Here is a 20,494-nt window from a genome sequence, read left to right as displayed (position 1 = left end):
AGCAACACTATTTATTGGGTGCTTAAATATTGTAGTATTAGGGATTGAACCCGGGACCTCATGTAGTGAAGCCAAGTGTCTTAACCACTACATCACCTGGCTGGTGTTTTTATTTTTATTATAAGAACCTTGTTTATGTGTTCTAATATTTTGTCTTAAAAAGATGTATACTATTATACATATAATAACACACTTATGAATATATAATATAATTTTTTTTACATTTTTAGTGGAATTAATTTATAAAAGTACATAGATTATTTTAAAATATAAATATGATTTTTTTTAATTATTTTTTAAATGATTAAAATTTTAAATAAATAGCTCAGCAACACAGTTATACAAAAAATCTCTTAACTGCAACTTTAAATAATTTCAATTTACATTCGAAAGTTTGGTTGAACCAAATCTTGATTATTTTTCGACATTTTGATTCGTTTTTGTTGCTGAAACACACTTAAACAAATAGAAATCACTTCACGAGTATTTTGAGGCAGAATAACGCCGTCGTTTGTGATATTAGCTGTCGCATTAAATGCGTCCGATTCTTTTAAAATATTTTGGTAAATTTCTAATTTTCGTTTGTAAAATGAAGGCGGGAAATTGTCAGTGGTGGTTTTGTTGTTGTCGGAGTTTTCTAAATATTCTTCTAATGCAATACTGTGAGCTAGTTGGGTGGGATCGTAAGCACATGTTTTAACATTGGGGAAAGTAAACTGAAATCTGAAACCATAAAAAATTTAAAATAAGAACAGTAGACCAAAATTTCTTTTAATTACATTTTTCTTTTTCTATCTGAGGCGCAACAATTTTTTTAATAATATGTTGCTCTATATAACTTAACTTTTTCTGCATACTTCTAGAATTCTTATATAATTCTTACCCAAAAACTAATATATTTCTTACCTTGCCCCCATAGCTAGTGACCCCATTGCGTTGGATTCTAAAGTTCCAATTAAACCACCAGTTGCAATACATACCAGAGGCACAGTTGCACAAGCAACAGCTTGCATAAGTTTTGAATGGGACTTGATCGTCTCTGCCGACTAAAACAAAGAAATTTAATTACTTTTAAACATTTCAAGTTAATCTAGTAACAGTATAGTCTATTTAACATAAGAATTTTGTTACTCGTTTGATTTCTTTTGGAGAGGATTTAGAAGTGATAAGGTTGGGGGAAGAAAAATGTTGGAAAAATACAATCGGAATATTTCTTTGTGAACTTAACTGAACAAAATGGCTTCCCTTTAAAGAAGCTGGGTCTGGAAAAAACTAAAATTAATTTTTGGTAAACCTTAGAGTATTACTTCCAGTTATGTTTAAGGGGGTGTTTGTCCTAATTCACCCCCTATGACCCACCTGTTAGGTGACCATTGCTGGCAAGAAACCCGGTCAACTGATTTTTAACGAACCCAAACCCAGTCACCAGTGTTTCCCCATAAAAACGTTTAAACTCATGAAAACGACTTCCATCGACGATACAGGACAACATAAAATGTGGATCCAGTTGGTGAAAGTCTTTACCGCACGGAGCTAACTCAGCCAAGTGCGAAGATGAGTGTAAAGGCTCTTCAAATGGCTGGTTTGGAGGGGGAAGATCTGGAAACATTAGTTAAATTGTAGGGAAAGAAAAACTATATTTGGGAGACTTCGTGAAGATTTAGATGATAACCAATGTGATAGAATAAGAAAAAATGAGAGTATTTGCCCTTCTTTTAATTTACGTTCCTTAATACCTATATTAGAGGTTGCTATAATGTCCCTCGCAATCAAATAAGATTCTTCTTCTGTGTTTGCAAAATGATCAGTAGTTCCGCTCACTTTACAGTGGAGTGTGGCGCCCCCTAGCTGCTCCGATGTCACCCTCTCACCTGTTGCTGCAAACACTAGTGGGGGCCCTCCAAGAAATATTGTTCCTGTAATTAAAATGTATTTATAAAACAATTGGATTGTATTTTGAGGTAAGACACTCAAAGGGTAAAGTGTTGAAGGTATTTATTTGCTAAAATACCTGTTTTATGAAGAATAACTGCCTCATCTGCCATGGCAGGGACATAAGCTGCACCAGCGGTACAAGAGCCACAGACAACAGCAGCTTGCACTATTCCCATCCCTGACATTATCGACTGATTATAGAATATACCCCCACCTGAAATTTAAAATAAAAATTCTTAATTTAAAAAATTCATTCTATTAGCTCTTAATGTAAAAAGGTTAACTTCACAGCTTAAACATTTGATAACAATTGCTGGCGAAGTAACCAATAGCTCTAGTTTTATTTTAGCAGAAGTCACTACCAATAATCGGGTCTTACTTATTAAATAAATGTTTCAATAAAATTATAATAACCTCTGTTAAATAGATCAGATTGGAGCGGCAAAAATCCACCTCCGCTATCCACTAGATATATGACTGGAAGATGATTTTCTTGAGCAATTGCTTGTGCTCGTAGTTGTTTAGTCACTCCTATGGGGTAAATTGAACCCCCTTTTACAGTGGCATCATTGGCATTGATCAGGCACCAAATACCTTTAAAAATGTTTCATTTAGGTGTAAGTAATATTGTATGTCATCAGAAGGTATTCTATAATATTACATAAGCTAAAATAAAGACACTTTTAATTAAAACCTACCATGAATCTTGCCAATTAAAGTAACTACTCCAGCACATGCAATATCACCATATTTCATACCTTTAAAACACAATTAAAACTAAGTTGTACAAATTCCCTAACACCATAAATAAGTTGTTTATTTAGAAAAGGCAATAAAAAATAGGTTTTTAAAATAAATTTTACCAAATCCTGCCATTGTTGATGTCTCCAGGATTTCCGAATCTTCATCCAGAAGAAGTTTTATTCGATCCCGGATCAACATCTTTTTATTCCTCTTCACATGTCTCTCAATATTCTTCTCCCCTCCTCCATCATGAGCTCTTTTTAACAGATCGTTATATTTTATCTGAAGTAAAATTAAATCTTATTATTTTTAATCAAAATAATTTAAAAAATTTTTTTTAGTGAAATATTTTATTTGCTTTATTTTTTTTGTACCTTTTCTTTGAACACGCTTAATATTTTAATTTGTAAAAGCTTTAATATTAACCTCCAATAATTTGCTGTTTTCTCTGTTAAGCTCTCGAATATGGTTTAATTCATTAGGAAATTGTTTGTCCAGAACGTTGGATATTTTATTGGGTGAAGATTGGGAATAATTTTTAACATAAGAAGTAGATAAAATATTATACAAACAGATTGCAGGCCTACATTTGGTCAACAAACTCAGCATTATAACTTAAAATACAGTAACCTTCAAGAACTTGGTAATCTATGGTAAATAAAAACAAATGTTTACAAAATACGCTTGGAAGAAGAAAATGGATAATTTAAGAAAAAATGTGAATAATAATATTAGTACAATATTAAATCATTGTTGAGCACATTGGTTATCTTTTGTGGGCACTGAAGGGTCAGTTTTTTTCGGGGTATATTGCTGGTACATATTTGAAACTGGGTGAGGTTTTACTGTTGGGTCAAAATCAACCAAAGTATATTCCTCTAAGTCAGGCTCTTCAACTAATTTTGGTCTTTTCGGTAAAAATGTTGCAATTTCTTCGATTTTTTCAACTGGTAAGCTATTTGGAAATGTCACTTCAAAAACGATTATTAAATTGCCACATTCTGAATTTGAGTTTTTAAACAAAGGCATTCCTTCGCCCTCTATAACTTTTTCTGTATTAAAATTAACTGAAATTTTATTGGTCAGTAATTTTCTTCCATCCAATTGTTTAATCGCAAACCGTCGTCCACACAACGCAGCGGTGATTCCAATCCTTTTTCTCATCCATAAATCATTGCCACATCGCTTAAATACTTTGTGCATGATTTGCTTTACCGTAAGCACCACATCTCCATGCCCATAACCAATAACTGAATGCCCCTTTCCAGATATTGTAATCTTTTGATTGTGCCTAATTCCTTTTTCAATCTGTATAGGTAAAGTGACAACGTTATATGTCATCTTTTGCCCTTTGCAATTTAAGCAAACTGGAGCGACCATACCAAGTCCTTTACATACCAAACAGTTTTTTACAACTTCTGGTAAATTTATATTACTAGCGGTGCATTTACTGCATGGTACCAATGGCTGTTGTTTAAGACAATGTGTACAAGCTATTTTTTGTTTGGTTTTCAGGGTTAATTCCATTTGTTTTCCACAGTACATATCATTAAGCGTTAGGAATATATCTTCGTTTATATCCTGGAATTTTTTGAAATTTTGCCCTGTTAAAAAGGAATTAACATATGTATTGGATATAATTTGAGGGCTTATCATAATGTGATCGTGGACTGCACTAAAATTAATGTCATCAGCACCATTGGTGTTATATCTATACCGTTTACTTGGGTCAAGTAAGAAATTTTTTGCTCTCTCGGCATTATAAAGTGCAGGTGAGTTTTGTTTTTCCTTTTTTCTAATAGTTTCCCAAGCTTCTGTAATTTCTTTGACGGTGCAAGTAGGTTTAACACCGAGCGCAGTATAATAAAATGGGAATTTATGCGACATGTTGTCTTAATATAAGTTTTCAAACGTAAACGTTAATCTAAACTTGAAAATAATGAACTGAAAACGTAAATATAAACATGGGATTGCCCTTTGCACTTTGGCGGGGTGTAGTTAAAAAGAAACCGGCCCGGCACAAATTTTTGCGGGTACCTTTAAATTAGGTTTGAAAAAAATGTGCCAAACGGTATGTTTCTCTTTTATTTTTATAGGTCTACTACATATTTACAAGTCGGTTTGTTTTACTGCTGATAAGAATAAACAAAACTTGTTTAAAATAAATATGGATGGGACAGACGAAAAGCAAGTTATTCATTTTGTTACTGGTCAAATATGTGAAGAAATAGGAGAAGCTAAGGAAATTGAATTCAGTAAAGAAGCAATTGCTACAATTTCAGAAATAGTGTATAGACAATCTGTTAAATTTGCTACCGATCTAGAATTATTTACACACCATGCGAGAAGGAAAAAAGTGTCACCAGATGATGTGTTAATGGTGGCAAGAAAGATACCGGATTTACAAAACCATCTTAAAAGTTTTAAACCTACTTGATCATTTGAAATGTTTTATACAATCCTATGCAATTAACATTTTTTATTTTTAAATATTGCAAGTTTTTTATATCATAAATTTAAATTTTTTATTAATTTATTGGGGCATTGAGTAAATGTGTATTAAAATAAGTCGAACTCTATGTTAAACCATTTATTTAGTTAATAATTTTACCAAAAATTAGTTTACGAAATATATATATTTTTTTATATTAGGATTATCACATTTCGGTCACAACTATTGTTTAAATCTACCTTAAACACATTTGTTCTATTATTTTTTGTTGCCTTATCACTGCCATTGTAAAACTAAAGTTCTATCATAAAGTTTAAAAAATTCCTATTTTTTTAGGTTTAAAATAGATAAGTTATTGTATAATAAAAATTTACTATGGCAACTTCAGGAAGTGAAAAAAAAGTTGCATATTTTTATGACATGGATGTTTCGAGGTTTCATTATGGACCGGGTCATCCCATGAAGCCACATAGATTAGCTTTAACTCACACCCTGGTCTTACATTATGGATTACATAACAAAATGCAGGTATATTCCTTATTTAAATGCATCAAAATTAATTAAAAAAAATTTTGAAAAAAAATATGCGATTTTTTTTTTCTGTCTTTAAAACTGTGTTTTTAATCTTTTTTTTAGGTTTACAAACCTTATCGGGCGACTAAACATGATATGTGTAGATTTCATTCACAAGATTATATTGACTTTCTTGATAGGGTAACCCCCATGAACTTGCAGGGTTTTACTAAAAACTTGCAAATGTTTAACGTCGGAGATGATTGGTAAGATAACGGAATTACAAATTTTTTAATTAGATTTTAAACTTTATTTATATATATACCAGTATTACTTAATAGTGTGGAGTTTTAAATATTCTTAAATTAAAATCTGAGAAATAGGGGTTTTAAAAAAGTTTAAAAGGTGTTATTTAATATTTTTATGGGTTGTGTATTAATAAATGTTGTTTTCTTTGTAGCCCCGTATTCCCTGGTTTGTATGATTTTTGTTCCATGTACACTGGTGCCTCACTACAAGCTGCTTGCATGCTCAACAACCAGAAGTGTGATATTGCTATAAACTGGTCTGGGGGTATGATTTTACTTCTAAAACAAGTTTTCATTTTGATTGGAAAATTTTTTTTTTTTGGTAATAAAATTAGATTAATATGAAATTTTATTTTTAGGTTTACATCATGCAAAAAAATACGAAGCATCAGGATTCTGTTATGTTAATGATATTGTTATTGCAATACTGGAGCTACTCAAGTAATAATTAATAAAAATTGTTGTTTAAAATCAATTAAATACTTGCCCTGGCACATTTGTGTTAAAAAATTTTAACTTGTTGTAGATACCACCCTCGAGTATTGTACTTAGATATAGATGTCCATCATGGAGATGGTGTACAAGAAGCTTTTTATTTAACCGATCGGGTTATGACCGTTTCATTCCATAAATATGGAAACTACTTCTTCCCTGGTTTGTATTTTTTTGTTTTTTTGTTTTTTTTGTAAAAATTTGGTTTTTAAAAAAAAATTCTTTAGTTCGAACTTTAGGTTTTGAGAATGGTATGATTGGGATTTAAATTCAGTACCTAGGGCACAGAATGTATGACAGAAAATCGATTCTATTTAATTATTATATCAATTAAATAAAATTTATAGTAGCCTGTCATTAACTTATTATATATTTTTTAGGCACTGGAGATATGTATGAATTAGGTGCTGAAAGTGGACAATATTATTCCTTAAATGTTCCTCTTAAGGATGGAATTAATGATCAAGGTAAAAAGGGACTGTGTTACTTTAATATCATATGTGCTATAGTTGTTTTTACTAAACTGATATATAAAACTTACACTAACATCATCAAAAAAAATATTAATTTAACACTTTAACATGATAATGTTATTTCCTTTCTTTTAAATTGATTGTATTCTTTATTACAGCCTACCACCAGTTATTTAAACCCATCATGACAGCAGTAATGGATTCATATCAACCTACTTGTGTTGTGATGCAATGTGGAGCTGATTCATTGGGTTGTGATAGACTTGGTTGTTTTAATCTCACCATAGATGGGCATGGGTAAGGTTTGATTGTTTATTGAGTTATTGACCCTCTTTTTTAAATTTAAACTCCCTGGCATGGCGTAGTGGTAAAAGCACTTGACTTCACTTCATGAGGTCCTAAATTCGATCCCAACTGCTTTTATGCTGTAGTGCCCTTAACTAAGATGTTAAGGATTTAAACTCCTGCAAAGTCTAAAACCAATTAACTAAATTATAATTATTTAATATTACTAAACTTGAGACTGCATATGTTAAGGCTATTTAGTTGACCTTCCCACATCAAGAATAAACAAATAAGAAAAAAAAATAATAATTGTATGCACTGAAAAATGTACTTTATTTTTTTGACTTGATTTTACTGTTGATTTTAGTGAATGTGTGAAGTTTATGAAACAGTTTGGAGTACCTGTGATGTTTCTTGGTGGTGGGGGTTATACGGTTAGGAATGTAGCTCGATGTTGGACTCATGAAACTTCTATTATTGTGGGTCAAGATATTAGTGATGAATTACCTTATAATGGTATGTATTAAGAATATATGCAAAATTAGGTTGGTAACTTTAAATTTTTGCTTTTTGAATTTATTTTTAACAGATTTTTAATTTTAGAACTATTTTTTTTTTGAAAAATTTAATAATTTTTTTGCCTAATTTTTTTTGTTGTAGAATATTTTGAATATTTTGGACCCGATTATAATTTGAGACCTGATACAAGCAGAGGAATTGAAAATCAAAACACAAAACAGGTAACTTTAAAATTATTACCAACTAGAAAAAGTTTTAAGAACTTAGTAAAATTGAAAATAATTTCTTACACTCTTTTAAATTTTTTGTTGGATCACCTTAAGTGATAAGTTTTAAATTTTATTCAGGTACATTGTACTGTTGTGATCTGTTTAAGCTATCTGTTAACGCCAGGCTTTCGGGCAAATAATGTGGCTTTAGTGCAATTCAAACCTGAAACTTTTTAACTCATAATTTAGAGTCATGACCAGTACATCTCGCTACTGGCACTTTTTTAAAAATTTTTGGACTAACTCTCTGTTTTGTATGTTTAATTTTTTTCTTTTCTTTAGTATTTGGACCAACTACACAGTATGGTGATGGAGAACTTAAAAATGATCACTCATGCCCCTAGTGTCCAAATGCAGGAGGTTCCACCTGACCTTATATCCTTCAGTAATTATGGCGATGATGTTAAGGATCCTGATGTTCGGGAAACAAAAAAAGAAAAAGAAGAAAGGTAAAAAATGACTTAAATGTAAAAAAAGTCCTGGCTATAGATTCGAACTCGGGACCTATGGTTTTGTTTTTTTTTATGTAAAAAATTTTAATTTTGGTAGAGTCGAACCGGCAAACGAATTTTACGATGGCGAAAAAGACAACGATAAAGAAAGTGACGTGAGCGTATGACGTAATTATTGATGACGTAACCGTACATAAGATAGCAATCTAAGCGGGGAAGTGGTACAAGGTGGTTTTCATATCTGATCGTTCTTTTTCGTTCTTTTATGTCGACGTAACAAAATGATTAAGTACTATGACCTCATAGCATCGCACTATGATATCATAGTGTCCGTTGTTTAAATTGTGCAATTAAAGTGCCTTTGTTGAAGGAGTTTTTATTTTCCTTTTTATTACTTTGTTAAAAGAAAACATTTTTCACAATCATAATTTTTTTATTGCATATTAAAAATTTAAAGGAAAAATAAATTAAAAAAAAAACAAAATTAATTTTGGCGCCAAGATGATTAAGATATTGCTGTTTCTTAAGCACTAAAATTAATTTACCTTATTTATAACATTTGGTTTCATTTGCTTAAATAATTAAAATTTATTGATATAAATAATCTTTGCAATCTTAGTACTTTATATTGCGCTACTTGCTTGATAAGGTCATAGACAACTTATAAATTAATAATTTATTCACTTAAATACCACAATTTATTCTCTTGGTGCTCAATTTAAATTTCTAATCCCATTTAATCACCATTAATAATAAGACAACGACCGCTTAGTTAGCGATATAACCTTGGGAGTTAATTACCCTAATTGTTCTGAATGTGATATCATATGATCACGCCGAAGCGGGGTGTAAAACCTAACCCCCTTTACCCTATTCTCATTTTTGGGTCTATTTACCCCTACCCATGCTTCTTCACAAGCGCGAAACTTTGGCAAAATAATCGAACGAGCCATAATCGGGTCTTCAACTTTATGCATATTTGGATTAATCGTCAAAACCGACGTACTTTCTTTTTCGGTTAATTTTTCAGCTTGTAATTGTACAGCGTGGTTACGCTTTCTTACATAACACCCAAGTGATATTAGCGTTGACAAAAGTCCTCCTATAAATAGTAACAGTCCAACTGTGCAGTAAGGGCTCCCGTATGCGCTGTATAATCCAAGTAAAATAATCCCACATAACGTGATAGGTATACAAATAAATACGCTGCAAATGGATGGCCGAAGCTTGGGGTTGTCCATGTATAACGTAACCTAAAATAGAAAAGTAAAATGGATATTTTATAAATCAAAAATTCTTCAGCAAAATTAAATTTTCATACATTTTACAAAAATATTTTTAACACATGCTTTTTAGGTCTAATTTCTTGATTCACTTACTGATGTAACTTTGTCAAAACAGGTGCTATCTTCGTCTAAGGATATTCTAGCAGCTTGGCCATTAGATTTACCGCCTACATCTTTAAGGGTCCCACTTTTTTCTATGTACTTTTGCAACATTTTTTGTCATCAATACTCGAAAACTAGAGATTTTCTGCCAATTTTAGGCCAACTCTTCAGTTTTTGCTAGGCCTATGCAGTAAGCTTGGTAATAGCTACCTCTATATAGATGGTTTAATTCATAACCTAAGCTTATGATCGATTTCTAAAGAGGATTATTTTAAAGCTATCGTTGGAAAGATAGTTTCTCTTGCCTGAACTTGTTAGTTGTGCTATAGAGGGCATGTAACTGACAGTATAACATGTGAAAACGTAATCTCCTTTCGCCACCTTTATAAATTCCCTTCGTCACTCTCTATTTATAAGTTCGATAAATTTTTATTGCATCTCGTTTAATTGTCTTCCATTGAGTGTATTACCTATCGAAAACTCGGGCTTTTTATTGATTTATCCGCGAAGCTATTAGGTTTATATCCTAAACAAAAAATTGACAGTTGCATTGATAGGCGGGTAATCAATATTGAAATTTGCTTTTAAACTAATATAACCAACATGATAGCTAATTAAGTAAGAACTCAATAAACCTAAAATTAAAGAATTGCTTTACATTAATGAAATAGGCATGAATACAAAATGCTATTTATTTTAAATAATGAAAATAAAAATTTCAAACTATAGAACAAAACTATTTGTGTTTAGTGGGAATTAAACTCGGGACCTATGGTCGTAAAAAGAGGATATTTAAATTTCAACGCTTGAATAGATAACATGACATATAAAAGTAAACAAAATTTGCAGGCGACTGTTTCATGATTCAGCAAAATATTTCAACATGCAATGGTGTAATGCTAGTTTTAAATACTGTTTAAATCAATGCCCATATATTGCTTTAATATGTTAAATGTTAGTGCTTAATATATAATTTAGACAGTACCTTATGCGTTGTACACAAATCTCTTTTAAAACCACAGTCTTGCCTATTTTGAGTTTGATTCCAACCGAATGCACGTGTTTTATTTTTTCAATAAAGTTTTAAGTTTGGGTGAAAAATTACCCTAAACGTAATTAAAAAAAAAATTTGATATTTTGCAATTAGTTAATGTAAGCCACGACATTGAACCATGCTATTTTTATATTTATTATTTTTAGTTGATTGGTTATTACCTTTGGTAGTTAGCAGATTAGGTAGTTTGTGATTTGTTATTAAACTTCATGATGTCTCAATTAAGTTTTAAAGGAAAAGTTGTCCTGGTAACTGGAGCAGGGGCAGGTACAATTATAATTTTTTAAATAAAATTAAAAATAAAATGAAAATTATTTAATTTATTAAAGTTTATTTGCATTTGAATAAACATCAGCTATTGTTACTTAATATATGCTTTAAATTAACATGACACAATTGGATTATTGATACAACTGCAAAATTTTATTTAGTATTAATTTTAATGTTTTCATATATTAGGTCTTGGAAGAGAATATGCTTTAGAGTTTGCAAAGAGGGGAGCAAGTGTTGTTGGTATTTAAATAATTGTGTTAATATATCTTTAAATAAATTTTATTTATTTTTTTTTGTATATATAAATATATCCTCGATGTGGGAAAGTCAAATGTGCGACTTAAACATAGAGTAACATCAGTTACTCCATCCCAGTCTTAAGTTGCCTGTGGCAGTTTGGGATATTATAGATTATAATTGCCCAGTAATTATGCAGTTTTTAGCGCATCACTCAAGGGTGCTACAGCATGAGATCAGTAGAGATTAGACCCACGACCTCATGTGTGGTGTAGCAAGTGTTCTTACCACTAAACCATGCTGCCGGTTAAATTAAAGCTTAGTAGGCTATATATATATAAAAGTATGTCCAATTTAAAGGTCTTTAGGAAAAAACTGCAATGGAAGGGTGAATTATCACTGGCATCTATAACTAACAAATTGCAACCATATTGCAACAATTAAAATGCAATAAAATGGTTTTATCATTTTTTTGGAATAATATAATTTTACTCAAGCACTTATTTTATGCAATTTATTTTTTTTAAGTTAATGATCTTGGTTCAACTCCTGGAGGAATTGGAAGAGCAACAAAAGCTGCTGATGGAGTTGTGGATGAAATTAGAAGGAATGGAGGAATTGCTGTTCCTAATTACGGCAAGTATTTCATATATATTATATAGGCTTGATAAAATTTTTTATATAATTCGTGTATATATATATATATATATATATAAATTTTTTATTTTTTTTTATTTTCAATTTAATATTTTTAGATTCTGTTGAATTTGGAGAAAAATTAGTGAGAACTGCATTAGAAAATTTTGGAAGATTGGGTAAATAAATTCGGCTGAATTTTACCATAATTTAATATTAAAAAAAAATAGCTTAAATTTGCTTAATATTTTTCTTGTATATATATTTTGCACAGTTTTAAATTTTTTTTAATAATTTTTCCTTTTTTTGTTTTAGATATTCTTATAAACAATGCTGGGTAAGTAAAATTTTACATAAATACGTACAAAAATTTGATTTAAACTTTGTGATAACAGCATTTGCCGTAATATGTTTGACAGTTTTCATGTTATAACTTAAATATTACTTGCAATAATATGCCGTCTCCAAACAATAAGTTTATAATTAACTTTGTGTTTGTTTTATGATTTTTTAGATATTGGCAATTTTAAATTATTTAAAATCTGAGTTAATATTGTTTAAAAAACTTTACTTTTTATTTCAATATTAAAAAATTAATTTTTTATTAATTTTAGAATTCTTCGTGATCGTTCATTTGCTAGAATGACAGAGGAAGAATGGGACATCATCCACAAAATCCATCTGAAAGCTGCTTTCTCTGTCACCAAAGCTGCTTGGGATCAAATGAAGTCACAAAAATTTGGTCGAGTCATCATGACTTCCTCACCCTCTGGGCTGTATGGAAACTTTGGTCAATCTAATTACAGTGCTGGTGGGTTTTATCCTTGTTTAACCAGCACACCTTCTATGCAATGTTTACTTATGGCATGTAGCAACATGTTGTAAAATTCATTCTTATAATGTGTTTTAAACATCTTAAATTTATTATCTTTCTTGTGTATTTTTGGTAGCCTATGCTTGGAAATTTAAACCTTTTACACTCATACGCCAAGTTTTTTATTATCATGTTTAATATGACAAATAGGACCACTTAATTTGAATATTTTATTTACTTTTTTTTTTAATTTTAATTTTACTATTTTTTTTTAGCTAAAATGGGTTTGGTTGGTCTTGCTAACACATTAGCACTTGAAGGAAAGAAATATGGAATAAGAGTTAACACGATTGCCCCAACTGCAGATACCAGACTTACGAAAGGGCTTATGCCAGAAAGTAAGGGTTCAAATTATTATTTTATTGGGGACGGTGTGTTGATGTGTTCAAGTTATCTGTGAAAGCTCAAGGGTGATTAGTGTGGCATTGGTATGGCTTGTAAGTTTATGCCATGGCCTGTATATGCCACTCTATAGGTTTGTATTTTTGTTTTGGTATAACCCATATTAAAAAATGTTGTACAATTACTTTTTTAGGTGTTTTAAAAGAGATGAAACCGGAGTTTATCATGCCTCTAGTGGTTTATCTGTGCCACGATTCATGTGACGAAACAGGTAAATGAATACAACAAACAAATTATAAAAATTTACAAGAAAAAACCTATGTTAAAATTGTGCCTAACAGTAGGTATAAAAAATATCCATTTTTAACAATGATTTACTTAATTTTTATATGTAGAAAAATGTTGTATTTTTTAACATTACTGATCTTCAGGAGGGATATTTGAGTTATGTGGTGGTCATGTTTGCAAAGTAAGATGGGAGAGAACCAGAGGGGCTTTGTTAAGACAAGTTGGTCAGCCCATGAAAGTGGAAGACATTAAAGAAAACTGGGACAAAATTGTAGACTGGACTGATTCAATCCATGCCAAGGTAAACATTTATATTAAGAATTTGAAAGCGGCTTTTTCATACCAGTTTAAAAATGTTTTTTTTTTTAAGTTTGAAGTTGTAAAAAATTAATAAGGTATTCATAACATTAAATTTCGTAAGTTTAGTTTAAAATTTAATGGTTTTCAATATACTTTATATTCTTTAGTGTGTTTGTTAACTAATTGTTAAATAATTTTCAACCGGTAGCGTGGTGTAGTGGTAAGAACACTTGCTACACCACACATGAGGTCAGGGGTTCAATCCCTACAGATCTCATGCTATAGCGCACTTGAGTAAGGCGCTATAAACGGGACAAACTCCTGCTAAGCCAGCACTTAATCAGCAGTATAATTATCGGGCAATTATAATCTATAATATCTCAAACTGCCACAGGCAACTCAAGACTGGGTCGAAGTAACTAATGTTACTCTATGTTTAAGTCGCGCATTCGCCTTACCCACATCGAGGTTAAAGATATACAAAAAAAATTTTAATTTTTACTTTCAGTCCATTGGTGATAGTAATATAATAAGCGGACAAGCAATTGCGAAAATCATGAACGGTGAAAACGATCTGAATTCTAATCACAGAATTAAACCAGAACTTGCGAAGAAACATGTGTTCAAACCATTTGTCTATAAACATGATCAATTTGGGGCTATACTGTATGCTCTTGGAGGTAATATAGAATTTATATTAAAATACTTATTTAAGCTTAAATTAAAGTTTCCATGCATATTTAAATAAAAAATTGTATAGTTTTTTTTAAGTTGCTTAGAATGACTTTATTGTATTTTTTAATATAATAATCACTATAAAAGTTAGGGGCAGCAGTGGGAATCAAACCTATTACCCTAAGTCTTTAAAATCTTAAATTTTAAACAGTAATATTTGACTTAAAAATAATAAAATATTTTTAGTTGGATCTTCAACAACTCAGAAAGATCATTTGAAATTTTTGTTCGAGATGGACTCAGACTTTTGTGTTCTTCCTTCATTTGGTGTTGTTCCATCTTTTGGGGCAACTGGGGGCATAGCTGGTGGGGTGCCTGGGTTGGATATTGACCCAACTAAGGTACAGGTGTTATCAAAAATAAATTGTTATACTCCAGTGGCGATAAATACACTTACTTGGCGTCACCGCATACGGTCCTGGGTTTAATCCCAACTGCTATGAACAAAAATATTAAAAACTGCTTAAGCAAAACTGGGTCAGGGTAACAAATGCGACTCTATGTTAAAACCATAAATAGGGTTCCCACATCAAGGGTCAATTCAAAAAAAAAAATTTTATTAAATGATTAAAAAACTTAGGATAATTAAAATAATTTTTAGATACTGCATGGTGAACAATATCTTGAGTTGTACAAACCAATTCCAACTAATGGAGAGCTTACAAGTCATTCTAAAGTTGTTGCAGTTTTGGACAAGGGATCAGGAGCTTCCATTGTTATGAACAGTATGTAATTTAGTTTGGGCTGTGACATTTTTTCTTAAAAAAGGGTAAAAGAGTGAAGTTGTGATTTTTATTGTTTTTATATCAGTGTAATTAATGCTATAATTTTTTTTAACTCTCGTAAGGCTAAAACCAATTGGCAGCTAAATAACTAGAACTAAAACTGTGCCTAGTTACAGATTTATTGAGTTTTTAAGTATATCTTTATCCTTAATTTTTTTAATGTATTTTAAGTTGAGACGTTTGATGAGAAAGGAGAGAAAATATGTTTCAACCAATTTAACACTTTTGTTGTTGGCCATGGTGGGTTTGGAGGCAACCGATCTTCCGATGTTGTTAAGGTTAGTTAGAAATTATGCATAACAAATTTGTGTTAAATATTAAGGTTATCAAGACATTGTTAAGCATTGTTTATTTTACTTGCTTTTTAATTTAATTTGTTGATATTTTTATTTTGTTTACTAGTCAATAACCAACCTACGTTTTCTTATTGTTAATTTACTCGCGCACCACAAATGGCAGTTTAATTCATTTTGCAAAGCTATAAAATGGAAATATATATCGTCTACAAAGCTTCATTATATATAGATGTGTAACGAATTTTAAGACTTTTCAAGGTAAATGTTACTTTGTTTTTGATATTTTTTAAGGACTTATTGTATTTAGGAGACCAAGCCAGCTCCAAGTAGAGCTCCTGATTCAGTTGTTGAACAACAAACTACCTTGGATCAAGCAGCATTGTACAGGTAGAATTACATAAAAATCTTTTAAAATAAAAAAATTATTTTCACAAAAAAATCTCAAATGGAATATATCAGGTTGAGTGGGGATCATAACCCACTTCATATCGAGCCTTCTTTTGCTGCCATGGGTGGGTTTAAAACCCCGATTTTACATGGACTTTGTACATTTGGATTCTCCACAAGACATGTTATGGAGAAGTATGGAAATAATGATCCAGCTATGATCAAGGCTGTTAAAGTAAGTTTGAAAATTTTAATAAAAACTATTTCTTGTAATATATATTATTTTTTAAGCAGAGTATTAATAGGCTTCTTAACATAAATAAAAGTTACTAGTCGATAGCTTGCCCTGCAGTTAGCATTTTAAATTGTTAAAATATGGTCACAACTCTTAACTAATATTGGCCTGCGATAATTTACAAGCGCACCACAAACAATCATTTTTTATTTTGCGGGCCTATAAATTGAACATTATATATATATCGTCCGCTAAGCTTCATTATGTATAGATTTTTATTATTTATTTACCTATTTATAAACATAGGTAAGATTTGCGAAACCAGTTCTTCCGGGCCAAACACTTAGAACAGAAATGTGGAAAGAAGGTTCCAGAATCCATTTCCAAACAGTTGTCAAGGAGACAGGGAAAGCAAGTATTACTGGAGCTTATGTGGACCTTGTAGAAAGCAAAGAGGCTCCCAAAACTCAGGTTTAAAACTAGATTTTTTAAAAACTATATTCGATTAATAATATTTTAAATTAACAAACTTTCTTCAATTTTTTTATATTTAAATTTAATTATCATAAAGTACTGTTTATAGTTTTTTTTTGATAAAATGGTATGATATAGAGGCAGTGGGAATCAAACCCATGACCTTATGTGGTGATTCTTAGTGCATTACCCCTTACCTTTTAGGCCAAGTTATTGCTATTGTAACACTATGTAGCCCTATGCAGGTATACATAAGGTGCCATATACATAACCACGGACTGTGGTATGTACTTTAAAAGGTAAATTTATCCCAAAATTTGTAGGAGAGTGGTCCAGGAAAGATGGATAGTGATGTCTTGTTTGAAGGAATAACTGAAAGGTTGACCCCCGAGATGGTTAGAAAAGTTGGAGCCATATTTCAGTGGAATATCACCAAAGATGGAAACACTAAAATCTGGCGTAAGTTACTTAAAATCTTTGTTTTTTAGTAACATTTTTTCACTTTTAACTTAAATTTATTTTTTTCTTTATATGATAATTTTTAGAGATTGATTTAAAAAATGGATCGGGTAGTGTGACAAATAATGCCGGGAAAAAGGCAGATTGTACAATTACTATAGCTGATAAGGATGTTATGGCAATGTTCAGTGGAACACTTAACCCTCAAACGGTAAGAAAGTCAACAATTTAAAAAAAAATTTTTAAGTATTTTTTGGTTTTTATTTTATTAAAAATTCTAACATCGTACCATTATGATTACAATTTGTAAAGTTAGGTTATCATTTTTTAGTCTATTTCTACTTATATATTTATACAACATTACTAATACATTATTGTATTAGGCATTCTTTGATGGTAAAATGAAAGTGGCTGGCAATATCATGTTGGCACAAAAATTGGAGATATTATTCAAAGCCCAGCAAGCCAAACTTTAAATCTTAATCATACCCATTAAATTTAAATATATATATGCAAATTATGTTTTTTAATTATTTATAAGAGAAGCTAACAGATATTTTTAAGATAGTTCGATATAATTTATAGTAATTATGTAATATTGTATGTTGTTGTATTATAAATCTGGTTGCTAATATTTTTTATTACAGTGTAAGAAATGTTTAATAATTTATGTAAAATGTACATGAATTAGTTATTATTGTTAATATGCTTAAGGTATTAATTAAATTTGCAATAAAATAACCTTAATCAGTTTATGCATTCCTACAGATGGTAACTTTAGATGTAAAAAAAATACAATATTTCAACCGAAAAAATAACATTTTTTAGGTTAATCTTCGTAATTTACAAATAAACATGGGCCCAAAGTTTGCATTTAGCATAGGTATAACTAAAGGTCCTACGTGCATGTTATTGTAATTAAAATTAAATTCATTTTCTAACAAACTCGTCATATCAGTGAGATCTTCTATTTCACAAGTTATATCATCGTCCTCAACTAAATGCTAAGCAAAACATGAAAACAATTTAAACTTAGTTTTAAAGGAGTTTTGTAGTAGAATTAAAGGAGTTTTGTAGTAGTTAGAAATACTGAATATCAAAAAACGAGGTCTTAAGTTCAATTTCATTGTTTCGTAAGTATTTACCTTTATTTACTCCGAACAATCCAACAATTTATTGAAAAGAAAACTATCATTACCCCTGCCCAGTTTCAAGTTACCAATGCATAGTTTGGAAAAGCCTGTAAAATTATATTTAAATGAAATATATGGTTGACTTACCCTTATAGCATATTGTACTACAAACTCATTCTGAAGTGGGGAAGCAGTGCAAGTGGAATACACCACAGTTCCTCCTATATCGCAAGCAATAACTGCATTTCTATAACAAATATATGATCTTAATGTTAAGTAAATAACTACACTATGCTATTAATGTAAATATACCAAAAAATAGGCTACTATTAGTACATTTATTTATATAGAACATAAAGTCAAAAACTGATTTAAATTTTGCTGCAAAATCGACTTGATTGATCTAAACAAAAAACATTTATTTCAAGAATGAGTTTAACCTTAAGAGTTGTGCTTGTATTTCTGGTAGCATAGCTCTATCCTTTCTTCTACTGTTTGCAAAAATGTTATCGTTTTCGTTATCATGTTTAAACATAGAATGACGATCGTTGGTACATGGTGCATCAACTAACACCTTGAAAAAACATCAAGTTACATGTCTTGTAAAAAGGTTAGATATTTTTTACTAAGTGTCCCATAAACAATTCAAAAAATAATTTAACAATCCACATGTTCTAAGTTTTTAATTTAAACTTTTAGTAACTACATAATGTGGTAAAGTTCTTTGCATCTTAATAGATGGATAAGTTGTAGTTTTTTGATTAGTTTTAACCTTGTTGTATGCATTGGTTTCTATTTCCTTCCACATGGTTCCATCATACGAGACTGTTTTCATGGAATTGTACATTTCTTGGGGTATAAAATCTTTCATAATTTTCTTAATTCGTAAAACACGTGATCGTGAAACATCATTCGCAACAACCTTACCTATAAGAAAGTGGAATGTTAATAACACAAAGTCTTTGTTATATAGGCTTATTTAGCAACCAAATTATACAATTTTTTTTTAATATTTTTGACAAAAATTAGCAATACCTGTGCCAGAAAGAGCTTGCAAAATAATGTTGAGTTTTCCACCAGGGGCAGCACACATGTCAAGAATAGAATCACCCGGTCTTGGGTCCAAAGCCAACACAGGCAATACTGATGAGGCATCCAACAAAAAGCTGTGGTGTAACTTATTTTCGGAATTTAAACTCGGGGTCTCAAATTCAGTTAGGTCAAGTTTCGGGTACACATAAGCTTTAACAGGCATGCAAACTGTTTGAAGTAAATCAAATACTTTCAGTTTTTGGTACAGAATGTCTAAATCCTCAGCAGATTGATCCCGTAGATCAGTTTCTGATGCATTTTTGATTTCTTTTTCTATTGTGTCAATCTCAGATTGAATTTCATCGCATTTTTGTTTTGCTGATTCGTGTAATTTTGTTATCATGTTGTAGGCACCAGATTTTTCAAGTTCTTTTATGTGAGATTGGTGTTTTGTGAAGTTGTTGATGATGCTGCTATATTTTTTTCTGGACAGCATTGCACATCGAATTGACGACCATTTTTCCTTAAACAACCTTGTGTAGTTCATATCAAAGAATTCTTTTGCTACCTCATCTGGGTTCGTACGTTTGCGGTACAAATCAAAATCTGGTTTCTTTTTCTTTGTTTTGCCACGCTGTGAAATTAATGTTACAGGTGACACATTTCCAAATCTGCTTCTGCAGGATCTTATTTTTATAATAGATGCCATTTGAATCTAAAAGGTTACAAGAGATAACAAAATATGTTGAGCAGATGCTTGTACCACAGTTTAATATTGTAAATATTAATTTAGCATAAAAATATTGCTGTTTTTAATGTATATATGATAAAAATATGTTGGTCTTTTAACTAAAAAAAATAAAGGGCATATCGGCTTAAATTTCGAATTAAACTGTACAAATAAATATGTTTAATAGTAGTAAATAGAAAGCAGGACGTGTGTGGAAACTTGTAATTAAGCAAATTGTGATATTTGATAGTATGAATTGCATTTACAAGTAGTTTTTTTACTGTATGTATTGCAAATTTAGTCAATTTAAACAGTTTCGTACCTTAGATATTTTGTCAACAACAATTTTTTTTCAAAACAAATAAAACACGTGCTAGGGTTTCCAAATATTTTC

The 20,494-nt window shown here is 30.6% G+C and overlaps 6 protein-coding genes across 7 annotated transcripts; 3 read left to right on the top strand and 3 right to left on the bottom strand.

The window, feature by feature from the left end:
• Positions 1–329: 329 nt before the first annotated feature.
• Positions 330–3,415, bottom strand: LOC145744517 (methylcrotonoyl-CoA carboxylase beta chain, mitochondrial-like). 2 transcript variants are annotated; one of them, XM_082562373.1, is made up of 10 exons: positions 3,106–3,415; positions 2,799–2,961; positions 2,634–2,693; positions 2,350–2,529; positions 2,012–2,149; positions 1,725–1,916; positions 1,360–1,599; positions 1,132–1,262; positions 907–1,037; positions 330–723 (listed from the first exon to the last, which is right to left on the bottom strand). In XM_082562373.1, the coding sequence occupies exons 1-10, from the start codon at positions 3,286–3,288 to the stop codon at positions 381–383; spliced, it is 1,761 nt and encodes a 586-aa protein (XP_082418499.1). In that variant the 5' UTR covers positions 3,289–3,415; the 3' UTR covers positions 330–380. The 2 variants fall into 2 exon arrangements, with proteins under 2 accessions (XP_082418499.1, XP_082418498.1); XM_082562372.1 differs by having other exon boundaries at positions 907–1,046; positions 1,737–1,916.
• On the bottom strand, positions 3,335–4,576 carry LOC145744520 (uncharacterized). Its single transcript, XM_082562377.1, has one exon. It carries the CDS (start codon positions 4,564–4,566, stop codon positions 3,427–3,429), a length of 1,140 nt encoding a protein of 379 aa, XP_082418503.1. The 5' UTR covers positions 4,567–4,576; the 3' UTR covers positions 3,335–3,426.
• Positions 4,577–4,804: 228 nt separating this feature from the next.
• On the top strand, positions 4,805–5,341 carry LOC145744524 (centromere protein S-like). Its single transcript, XM_082562382.1, has one exon. It carries the CDS (start codon positions 4,847–4,849, stop codon positions 5,114–5,116), a length of 270 nt encoding a protein of 89 aa, XP_082418508.1. The 5' UTR covers positions 4,805–4,846; the 3' UTR covers positions 5,117–5,341.
• Positions 5,342–5,486: 145 nt separating this feature from the next.
• Positions 5,487–8,918, top strand: LOC145744519 (histone deacetylase 3-like). Its single transcript, XM_082562376.1, has 11 exons — positions 5,487–5,659; positions 5,768–5,910; positions 6,105–6,217; positions 6,312–6,393; positions 6,479–6,606; positions 6,825–6,911; positions 7,076–7,214; positions 7,570–7,718; positions 7,863–7,942; positions 8,273–8,439; positions 8,540–8,918. The coding sequence occupies exons 1-11, from the start codon at positions 5,507–5,509 to the stop codon at positions 8,607–8,609; spliced, it is 1,311 nt and encodes a 436-aa protein (XP_082418502.1). The 5' UTR covers positions 5,487–5,506; the 3' UTR covers positions 8,610–8,918.
• A 2,111-nt stretch (positions 8,919–11,029) lies between these two features.
• On the top strand, positions 11,030–17,950 carry LOC145744514 (peroxisomal multifunctional enzyme type 2-like). The gene is made up of 19 exons (XM_082562369.1): positions 11,030–11,151; positions 11,344–11,397; positions 11,923–12,030; positions 12,150–12,209; positions 12,346–12,367; positions 12,645–12,841; positions 13,120–13,242; positions 13,440–13,517; positions 13,678–13,835; positions 14,343–14,514; positions 14,756–14,910; positions 15,171–15,294; positions 15,526–15,632; positions 15,958–16,037; positions 16,110–16,272; positions 16,579–16,743; positions 17,070–17,205; positions 17,292–17,416; positions 17,589–17,950. Exons 1-19 carry the CDS (start codon positions 11,094–11,096, stop codon positions 17,679–17,681), a joined length of 2,178 nt encoding a protein of 725 aa, XP_082418495.1. The 5' UTR covers positions 11,030–11,093; the 3' UTR covers positions 17,682–17,950.
• Positions 17,528–20,076, bottom strand: LOC145744522 (5-cytosine rRNA methyltransferase NSUN4-like). The gene is made up of 5 exons (XM_082562380.1): positions 19,374–20,076; positions 19,111–19,265; positions 18,779–18,912; positions 18,486–18,585; positions 17,528–18,209 (listed from the first exon to the last, which is right to left on the bottom strand). Exons 1-5 carry the CDS (start codon positions 19,915–19,917, stop codon positions 18,030–18,032), a joined length of 1,113 nt encoding a protein of 370 aa, XP_082418506.1. The 5' UTR covers positions 19,918–20,076; the 3' UTR covers positions 17,528–18,029.
• Between the last annotated feature and the right edge of the window lie 418 nt (positions 20,077–20,494).

The sequence above is a fragment of the Corella eumyota genome, chromosome 3 (assembly GCF_963082875.1).
Source record: "Corella eumyota chromosome 3, kaCorEumy4.1, whole genome shotgun sequence".
Lineage (NCBI taxonomy): Eukaryota > Metazoa > Chordata > Ascidiacea > Phlebobranchia > Corellidae > Corella > Corella eumyota.
Note: the sequence above shows the minus strand (reverse complement) of the source record. Positions and strands in the feature narration are given on the sequence as shown.

Excerpts from the sequence above, each read along its gene's own strand:
- LOC145744514 (XM_082562369.1), top strand. The coding sequence starts at position 11,094 with ATGATGTCTCAATTAAGTTTTAAAGGAAAAGTTGTCCTGGTAACTGGA. Across the intron at positions 12,031-12,149 it reads AATTGCTGTTCCTAATTACG|ATTCTGTTGAATTTGGAGAA; the intron begins GCAAGTATTTCA and ends TAATATTTTTAG. Across the intron at positions 17,417-17,588 it reads GAACACTTAACCCTCAAACG|GCATTCTTTGATGGTAAAAT; the intron begins GTAAGAAAGTCA and ends TTATTGTATTAG.
- LOC145744522 (XM_082562380.1), bottom strand. The coding sequence starts at position 19,917 with ATGAACTACACAAGGTTGTTTAAGGAAAAATGGTCGTCAATTCGATGT. Across the intron at positions 19,266-19,373 it reads GCAAGCTCTTTCTGGCACAG|GTAAGGTTGTTGCGAATGAT; the intron begins GTATTGCTAATT and ends ACTTTCTTATAG. Across the intron at positions 18,210-18,485 it reads TAGTACAATATGCTATAAGG|CATTTAGTTGAGGACGATGA; the intron begins GTAAGTCAACCA and ends TGTTTTGCTTAG.
- LOC145744517 (XM_082562373.1), bottom strand. The coding sequence starts at position 3,288 with ATGCTGAGTTTGTTGACCAAATGTAGGCCTGCAATCTGTTTGTATAAT. Across the intron at positions 2,962-3,105 it reads AAAACAGCAAATTATTGGAG|ATAAAATATAACGATCTGTT; the intron begins GTTAATATTAAA and ends ATTTTACTTCAG. Across the intron at positions 2,150-2,349 it reads ATCTGATCTATTTAACAGAG|GTGGGGGTATATTCTATAAT; the intron begins GTTATTATAATT and ends TTTAAATTTCAG.
- LOC145744520 (XM_082562377.1), bottom strand. The coding sequence starts at position 4,566 with ATGTCGCATAAATTCCCATTTTATTATACTGCGCTCGGTGTTAAACCT.
- LOC145744524 (XM_082562382.1), top strand. The coding sequence starts at position 4,847 with ATGGATGGGACAGACGAAAAGCAAGTTATTCATTTTGTTACTGGTCAA.
- LOC145744519 (XM_082562376.1), top strand. The coding sequence starts at position 5,507 with ATGGCAACTTCAGGAAGTGAAAAAAAAGTTGCATATTTTTATGACATG. Across the intron at positions 5,911-6,104 it reads TTTAACGTCGGAGATGATTG|CCCCGTATTCCCTGGTTTGT; the intron begins GTAAGATAACGG and ends TTTTCTTTGTAG. Across the intron at positions 6,394-6,478 it reads GCAATACTGGAGCTACTCAA|ATACCACCCTCGAGTATTGT; the intron begins GTAATAATTAAT and ends AACTTGTTGTAG.